The following is a 9,476-nucleotide window of genomic DNA, read 5'->3' on the forward strand; positions in this document are numbered from 1 at the left end:
ATTATTAGACTTGATCCTTTACTAACAAAATTTGTTAGATTTACGATGCCCCCTCATATGGAACATCCGAGTGCAAAGGGTTAACTTCCATGCGAGATACAACTTTTTGTATCAACGGATACGGTTATTATTATTTAGCTATTATTTCAGCTTTTCGTTAATATATTCATACCACGATTTTTCAAACAGATTGCCAGGATAATATTTATGTTTCCTGCACAACAGATCCAGGATTATGGCACCTCGAACGTACCCCTAGTTATAATTTTTAATCTACATTAATTAGTAAACTATTTAGTCGGTAAACCATAACTGTAACGATTATTAGTAGACCGCGTCTCTTCCATTCCGAATGGCAGAGTTTCATTAAGATTTCATATCAGTGTTCAGCTTCAGCCTACCAGCAACGTTCATCGTGCTTGCAGGCATTTTCTCGGGGTACTCGAAATTTCAGATGTGAAGTTTGATAAAGCGTTTCGCTTGGCAAGGAATTTAACGAAACAGAAAGAAACAAGGAAGATGCAACGAACGTGTTACTAAAATTGTATACATTAACATGCGGTTACTAGAGGTTCGCGGATAAATTGGCTCTGCCGCAATAGGAACTGGCTCGCTAAAACTGTGGCAGGTTGCAACGCATGAGAAATTTCTCATATGCTACGATCCTCATCTCATTCCGTCAAACGTCTTGCGATAACTAATGATACTAGCTATTTGATCTTCCACCAGCTTTATGTATTCATTGAACGAGTCACACCATTCGATAAAATATATTTCAATCAAGGCATTACCGTTAACGCCTTGCCTTGGACTTGAAACTTTTGTTATAAAACGATGCTATGATTTATAAGAGTGCACCCGTATAGACTGTGTAATATCCTGTACATAAAATTGCTGCACTCGACACGAAACTTCCCCAAAATTCTGACCTCACGTGACGCTTTATATTCCAAAAAGATAAATTTGAAAATTTGGCGAGTACGCGTGTACTTAGCATCAGTTCGACGGATTTTGCTATCTTACTGTTCCGAATAGGAGAGTACTTCCGTGTTTCTTGTAATGTTTACAATACATTGTCAACATGATGACACGATTACATCTATTTTACACTGAAATCCGTTGAGCTGAAGCTGGTCCAAGTGCACGCGTCCTCGTCAAATTTTCAAGCTTATTCTTTTCGAAAATAAAGCGTCATATGAAAAAATTTTATTCTACATTTTCGATTTAATGTTTCACGTAGAATCACCCCTTGTTCGCTCGTACCACCAGTTACGGGGCACCCTGTATATCATTCGTGAGAAACGAAGAATAACTTTCCCATTTTCCAGAAAATGGTCTGCCGAGGAGGCTACGGACTGCGTACACGAACACGCAGCTCCTCGAGCTGGAGAAGGAGTTCCACTTCAACAAGTACCTATGCCGACCGCGAAGAATAGAGATCGCCGCGTCCCTGGACCTCACGGAAAGGCAGGTGAGAACAACGAGAAAGCGCGCGATAGCCCCTTCCACGCCTATTCGCAACTACCACGAGCGAAAACGATCTGATTCCAGGTGAAAGTGTGGTTCCAAAACCGACGGATGAAGCACAAGCGGCAAACGCTGAGCAAGGAGGACGGCGACGAAAAGGACGGGTCCACGTCGGACGGAATGGAGAAGTCCAAGACGGAGAAAATTCTCGCCATCGACAGCGACGAGAAGAAGAGCTGCCACAACTGTGATATCTCTGGCGTGAGCGACGTGGGTAGCACGTTGTCCGGCGACGTGACGGAGCTCGGATCGTCCGGGTGTCGCGGTAGCAACAACAATAACACGCCCAGCGCCACGAACAATAACAACAGCAACCCTGGCTTCAACGCGAACAGCAACGGAGCCAGCAGCGTCGGTAGCACGAACAGCGTGTCCAGCTCCTTCGAGAAGATGATAGCGGACGACGACTCGAGGTCTCAAGACGGAAGCGAGGTGACGTCGCCCAGCGTGGCCAGCAAGAAACAGCCCAGCGACGTTCGAGTGAAGGTAGAAAGCGGCCACAAGAGTCCCAATCCTGTGAAACAGCAAATCTCCGTCAGCAAAAAGTCACCGTCGGCGAACACGAAGGAGCTTTGCTCGGTGAACAGCAACGGCGTACTGTTGGCGATGCCCGACTCCACCGTCAGCACACCCGTTCTACCTGGTCAGAATTCAACGAGAAGCTTGACGCCATCCTCGACGCCTGGTACTCCAGTTTCCGTTCAACTGCAACAAGGCAGTCCCCTAGGAATCCAAGCCACGCATGCAGCCTACATGCAGAGACCGAGAAGCTCCCCGTCCTCGACCAGCTCGGTGGCTGCGCCAATGATGCACGGATCCACGAACGCTGGCACGATGTCTCCCCACGGTGCTAGGAACATCGCCAGCAACCCGCAAACACACTTTCAGCAGCAGAGCGTCTACCAGTCGGCATCATCCGTCGACTACAGAAATGGAGTGCCCAGCAGACAGACCGTCCCGACGGCCACGCAGCAAACCCAGGCACAGAGCACTTACTGCACTCGGGACACCTATCAGCAGCCCAGGATCTCGTACCCGGGCGAAGTTCATCCGCTCTACGCGAGACAGAATCAAGTGTTGGGCCCCAGAGTCGGGCACCACGTTCGTGGATCGACGAGTAGCACCTCCAGGGCGATGTACAACTCTAGTATGCAGTTCCATCAACAGCAAAACCAATACCCTAATACTAGCGGAGAGTATAATGGTTATCCTCAAGCTGGACCACCTTATCATGGCTCTTATCACAGAGGTATGCAAGGCAACACCTACGGTTCCAGTCAGGCTTACTCCACTCAACACGATCAATCCGCGGAAGGTTACATGGCTCCTGGAAACTATGGATACCCCGCCACCGGAAACTACCACGGTACCAGCGAGAATCTAGCCTCCCATGGTCACGCAGCCGTATCCGTGCAGACTGGCCAGCATTACTACAACGACATTCAGCAACATCAACACCAGCAGCAGCACACAGCGGAGGGCTACGTGGCTCATCAACCGCCTATGCATCCCAGCACGGGCGACTACAGAGCGGGGAACAAGTGTCATCCAAGCGCCTATTACGAGCAGACCAATCAACTGCACGTCCATCAAGGCGGAGAAGCGTCCAACATTCCAAACAGCTACGTCTCCTCGCCAGATCCGTTCCCTGCGCCCGGCATGACGACAACTGCGACCGCTATCGCGGCTGCCACCGCAGCAGTGATCACTCCACCCGGTAGCGCAGGTCAAGCCGAAGGCAACGGTGACACTTACGGAAATTATGGCAACTTTTACGGTGATCCTGTCCACGGCGCGGCCCCGCCACCGTCCGCCGACAACAGCAACAGCTCCTCGGATTTCAACTTCCTCACGAACCTGGCCAACGACTTCGCGCCGGAGTACTATCAACTCAGTTGAGTTCACGAGACGGAGAATCCCTGTCAGTTGGATTGGAACGACGAGCAGTGTCTGCTGAACACGCTGTACTGATCCCTCGGCCCGCTGACCGAGCGTGCATTGTGATGTGTACATAGTCGATTGGAGCGGATCGTGCGCGAGTGTTCTGCAGATCCCGTTGATTCGAGTTTGGTCGAGATCGAGGCTGTCGACTGAGAGTCCAGTCGATTTCTGCGTTACGATAACGAATGCGCGGATTCGGGTCGGTAGTTGACGCTAGAAGAATATTTCCTTCTAGATCGCTTTGTCTGTGAACGAGGTGAACGACGACAATTGGTTTCAGTGGTGGTGTTACAGTTTTCTCGAGTGAACGGTGACATCTCCGGTGGCTAATCCTGCGATTCTTCTGGGTTTGTTCGATCTTTGAGTGAACACGTAGCCTGAGACCCATCGGAAGCTTGCGGTTCGCTCTCGGATTGCCTTGTTCGGGGTGCAGAATGGCTATCCGAATCTTCAGCTAAATTCGAAGGCAGTGTTACCTCGTTCGAGAGTTGAAAGCTGCGCGTCATCGACAAAGCAATCCGAACGCGACACCCCAAGTCGAGTGAACTTTAGTACGAAGTCTGCTTTAAAGCTACATACGTGCATATCGTTGGGTTGATGTGAAGTGACGGAAGTTCCCACGATCCTAATTTTGAAAATTCGAGGAAGTATATACAGGTTACAGCGTCAGTGCAATATTTCAGTAAACACCCGTTACTTTTGCGTCAACCCGATGAACAAGACGAAGTGAAACGCCCTAGCTAAGGCTAAACGACGATCTTCGTCTCGGTGTGATCACCTCCGTCCGTAAACAATGATTACCTAAACCCTATCAACGATTAAATTGATCTTCAGTGTCGCGAACACGTGAAGCCAGCCAGGAAGTGATAGCAGACCGATCAACGTGAACTGTGCGATTCGAGAAACGAGGTGCAAGTGCAATGTTTCTAACGTGAACGATTTCTGCGTTAATGGAGTTAGCTTTGTGGAGTGTGTACAGTTCGATCGAAGCAAAGCGATACGAGTTGGCGCCATTTCGTGCTCGCGCCCCATTGCCATGTTGTTGCGAGACTTGTGTATCGAGAACGACGCGAAAGGGATAGCCAAGATCGAAGGAAAGAATTTGCGGTACGTCGATAAGGGTGGCTGTAGATTCACGAGCAATAATCGATAGTGAGTAAACGCGTGTATATATACCTATTAGGAGAAGACGATTACTTTAACGAAATTTCCACGAAACACGACATCGTCACTGTTAGAGAACACCGAGTCCGAGTGAGACGAGCCTAGGTGCAATGCGTTAGTTTTTAATCAAAGACAGGAAATAATCGTGTAACTGCCTACTCTAAGAAACCCTTTGTCCTGATTCGAATTAGAGGCGAGACGAACTGCACTCGTAAGGACACCATTCGCAGCGAGAACGTTTCATGAAAAAAAATTATGAAACTTTTCCGACGTTTATTTCGCTCACCGATTTACCGCGATTCGCTCGACGTTGTTTTACACGTTTTTCGAGACGAAAGCATCTAGACGATCGTACGAACATCGAAGAACCGATCGATTCGCGTTTTAGTTATGTACGTTCGGGAATCGTTAATTTTAACGATGTTTATTTTTTACTGTACACGGGACACATTTTTATTTCTTTTAGGGTTAACGAAACGAACGCATCGGATCGTTTTGTGCGACGCTTTGTAGGGAATCCGATCACTTTTCTCACAGACTACGCGTTTCCGATCGTAATTTCTACTACAATTTGGATAGAATCGATTAATCGCTTGGAGCTACCTCCCCCACTATGTATCACGCCGCGTACACGAGCCCCGCTTTCGTGATTGGTAAGGTATCAATTCGAGAAACGGAGAGGGTGTGCCTGCGATGAGAGAGACCGAGTGGCGGGGTTGGCCTTGAGCAACCAATTCATTCTGGCCCGACTGTAGGCTCTACTTTAAGCGAACCAAATAAAGATCGTCGTGATGAACCGAATAGTTAAAATACGAGATAAGCGTAGCTAGCGGACGTGTATCTTTGATTTTCACCTGAACAGCGGGAATAATATTTAATACGCCGTCGTCTGGTTTGTATAAATCATTAGGAGCCGTGGTTGTTTACACGAGGACTTCTTTGTACATAGCGCGCTTACGGTAACCGTACACACACACATCTACAAACACGAACACACATCCATACACACGGACACACACGTTGTTTATTCGATTCTGAATGTATAATTTCCTCGAGGAGCCGATTCTCGAACGAGAAAGGAACGTGATCATCGCACACGTGTACATTCGTTCACCGACGCAAAAATACAGGTCGTACCAAACTTAAAAGTAGATTGTCTTGTCCTTTCTTTATCACTGGCACCTTCGTTTCCCCGTATCGATCGGTAAGACAGATGGTCAGTGATACAAGCACCGTTGTAGCCACGTATTTTCGATGAAAATATTCCTACGGAACGTGGGGGTTAAATTCCTGAATTCTGTACGGAAAATCGTGACCATACTCGGAAAGAGGAGGCTGCTGAAATGTATGTATTTGGATCGTCGTTTCCTGCGAGCCTCGTGTCGACGAAAGAAGCGACGATGATGGATGACTCGAAATATCAGAGCAATCGAACTGAAATATTATTTTTAGCGCGGCCCTTGCGCGCCGTGCTGGATCCATATTTTACCAGCGCGATGCGCCACATTTATCACCCTATTAAAATTGATTTGCGCGCACGAATTGCGCGCCGTCATCGGAAATCGTGTCCTTTCACGCGCCGTGTCCTTTGTCGTTGCAGTTACGCAGAATTTCGTTGAATTATTTACAGGTCCCGAGGATGACTAGAACAGAAGAATCCAGGTTTAACGTTAAATTCGCGAGGTGCTCGGAGACATTCGCTCGCAGAGTAGTGCGTCAGAGCGATGGTATCGGTAACGCTGTAAAGTTCTAGGTTCTAGCATCGGTTTCGCGGGAAATCAGAACACACGGAGGAGGGACGGAGAGTCACGAATCGAGAGAGTCCCGTACGCGCGTCCGTAGACCGGACGAACGGCTGTGTCAGTGAAGTGACTGACAATGATGGATGACTGCGCGTGATGCGTGTGAGTCAAGCCCATACGATGCCGTGGCTCCGAGCTCATATGCGGCCTCCTGTCTGAACGAGCCGACACCGAACTGTTGCTATCGCTGCATCTGTGCAGAACACCCCAACGAAACGCAACCCCCGATCAACGATCCTCCTCCACCACCCCGCCGGCTAATTTCTCCACGCTATTAACTTTTTCTGCTCTGGAAACGCTGGGCCTTCCGGCCAGGACCGGCGAAAAAACTGGAAAACCGGGGAATAGCACTTTCGACGAATCCTAAGATCGCCCTTTTTGCTGCCTTCGGGCTTCCCGTGTCTTTCGATTCTCTGATTCCACGACTTTTCGATTCTTCTCCGATTTTCCAATTTTTCAAATCACCAATTCTTCAATTCGCATCGTTTAACGTTTATCACCCTCTTCGATATGAGAATATTATACAAAGTGGACAAGTATTGCATTAATCCTATAGTTCTGCCAGAATTCAAGTAAATCCATAGCCAAAGTTCCATCGAACCGACAGACTACTTCTAACGACGCTATTAGTGTTCCGGAATAACTTCTTGGACGAAGTCAATAACGTCGAGGAAGAAATCTTTCGTCCACTGATCTGCCCGGATGGAAAAAGGAAAGACGGATCGAAGACACTTTGATCAAGCTGAAAGTCGCGGGAATTCAGGAGTTTCCTGCTAGTCGGATATCGGTCGGAAAGCAAAGTGGCGTGAATGAGTCGTCCCTTGACGATCGTAAGATTTATGGTCGCGACGGTCGGACGGGGGAGGCCAAACATTGCACGACTCGGGGCTACTAACCCTTGACTTCTCGTGGTCCTCCCTCGATGCGATTGCGGCGGTGGCCTTGCGACAAGATAAAAATATGACTTCCCCATAAAATATCGAAAGCATTTCTTCTTTACCGAGATCTCTTTTTCCCGCCACTTCTACCGTTGGTTAACCCTTTGCGATCCTACGTCGAGCGAGCTCGTATAGTTCGTTGCTCGGGAGTTGGCGAGGACAGTTAGATTGGCTGTCGCGTAACAGCGAAACTTTTACTTACACGCATTTTCGTTATTGGCCAAGTCCGTTACATCTACAAAGCTACCGCGCTGAGAGAGCAATATGTATGTAAAAAAAATTAACCCTTAGAAGCCTGATTTTCCAAGTTAAATTTTAAAAAATATCAATGTATTTACTATTTGAACAACTTTGACCGAACGGTGAAATTTCTTGCCTCTGCCCCCTTCAGTTCGTAGGTGCCTCGCCAACTCCTGAGCAATATACAGTACCTCCGGTGCAATTAATTTCTAAATACAACTACCTTTCATCTACAGCGCGATGTAGCGCCTTAATGCACGCCTGTCTTGCCGCCGATATTTCTCTCGTATCAGGTATGAAGCGACTTTTGAACACCTGATACACGGAAACCGGTGAAAAAGCGAGCCATGTGGGAATCGACGAAAAGCAAATGTCGGTTGGGAGAAAACGCGCTCGTTCGGTGTTTAGTGTCGCGTAATCGCGGTCCGTGCAAAAAGGTAAATAACGAGAAACTCATTTCAGAGGTGAAATCTCGCGGTGCACCAGCGCTGTGATGAAACGCAGGGGATTTCGTGTAATGTAGAAAGTTAAACTGTAAAAGACATAACGCGGCCGGCGCAAAAAACTTGGCCAAAGCAAAAAGATCGTGGCGAATTCTATAGCTCGCGCTGCGTCTTCGGTGTTTCGATGGGAACGAGACGTTTGAACGTCGAAGTGAAAAGATGCACAACTATCTGCTGCTATTGCGATTCAAAATTCGGATACAGAGCGGTACGTTAACGTTGCTATTTTCGATCAAGGAAAAATGCGTAGCCGCGAACTTCCTCGAAGCGATTTGCAATTTCAGGCAACGGCAAAGAAATGGTGAGTTCGAGAGCAAGGGAAGAGGCTTAGCGAGGACGGTTCCGGTTTCTTCGATGTCCCGTGAACGGCAGAGAAATGTCGTTAACGCTTAAATGTTAATAAATGTGGAGGTAGCGGGAGAAGGAGAGAAGAAGAGGATCCCACGTAGACGGACAGGTAGAGGCTCACCTGAGACTAAGCGTAGAAGGCAAGAAGTCGACTGCCACGCTGGCGGCTGCTTTTGAGCCCCGGTTTGTCATGGTTCGCATGATAGATGAAGGAAGCGGCAGCAGCTCTCTACACGCGTCCGCGACGCGTACATGTATACGGTGTTAAGTTTTCACCGCGGGGACACCTTGCTTGCGACTGGCTCGGGTTTGTTAATTTCTTCGGTCACCGCAAATAGAATCTTACACGCCACGCGCTACCCGAACTCTACCACGCGGACACGGGGGATTAGGAGTCGCGTTCGTCGCGCTCCTTTCGTTCTTTCCCGTCGATTTAAAAAAGGAATCGCGAATGAGATTGCTTTGAAAGTTGACTGCAGTTGAAACTCGCCGAAGCGGTACTACGCGTGCTTGTTGTAAAGTTTCGATGAGAACTTTCAAGTCTAATCCCGATACCTGCTTAACTACTTTGATTTTCTTTTCATAAATTACAATGGCACCCCATTCGAATATCGTCCGGAGTTTGTAAATCCCCATTATCTGGACAATTACACGCCAATTCATCCAGTTAACCCTTTGTCCTTAACGACTTTATACCTGACCATGGCACGCGTAATCCTAAATGTAGCGAAGCGTTAATGCAATATACATAAGAATAATATAAAACGGTAGAAGATATCGAAGTAAATCTAGAATAACGCAAGAAAAGTGGTTGAAAAATGAATCGCAGTCTGGCAACCTTTTACCAGGCTCGAATGCAGAACAATTAATAAAGTGTAGCGGGGAGTGTCTAGTGTAGGAGATGCTGCCAGGCTAATATTCGAATTCTGCCGTGACACGGGGCAACTAATCATTATAACGATCCTGTGTGTGTGTGTGTGTGTGTGTGTGTGTGTGTGTGTGTGTGTGTGTGT

The 9,476-nt window shown here is 47.9% G+C and overlaps 2 protein-coding genes and 1 long non-coding RNA gene across 5 annotated transcripts in view; 2 read left to right on the top strand and 1 right to left on the bottom strand.

Annotated features, from left to right (window-relative positions):
* Nucleotides 1–6,249, top strand: part of LOC128872604 (homeotic protein proboscipedia) — a 33,930-nt gene extending 27,681 nt beyond the window's left edge. Inside the window, exons 2-3 of the mRNA XM_054115467.1 lie at nt 1,329–1,471; nt 1,552–6,249. Coding sequence (XP_053971442.1) covers nt 1,329–1,471; nt 1,552–3,426 — 2,018 coding nt within the window. The 3' untranslated portion in view covers nt 3,427–6,249. The remainder of the gene's footprint in view (nt 1–1,328; nt 1,472–1,551) is intronic.
* Nucleotides 1–9,476, top strand: part of LOC128872607 (homeotic protein Sex combs reduced) — a 253,243-nt gene that overhangs the window by 202,464 nt on the left and 41,303 nt on the right. The gene's annotated exons all lie outside the window — the stretch shown is intronic.
* The window catches only part of LOC128872610 (uncharacterized), a 66,629-nt gene that overhangs the window by 25,444 nt on the left and 31,709 nt on the right, over nt 1–9,476 (bottom strand). The gene's annotated exons all lie outside the window — the stretch shown is intronic.

This window comes from Hylaeus volcanicus, chromosome 2 (assembly GCF_026283585.1).
Source record: "Hylaeus volcanicus isolate JK05 chromosome 2, UHH_iyHylVolc1.0_haploid, whole genome shotgun sequence".
Classification (NCBI taxonomy): Eukaryota; Metazoa; Arthropoda; class Insecta; order Hymenoptera; family Colletidae; genus Hylaeus; species Hylaeus volcanicus.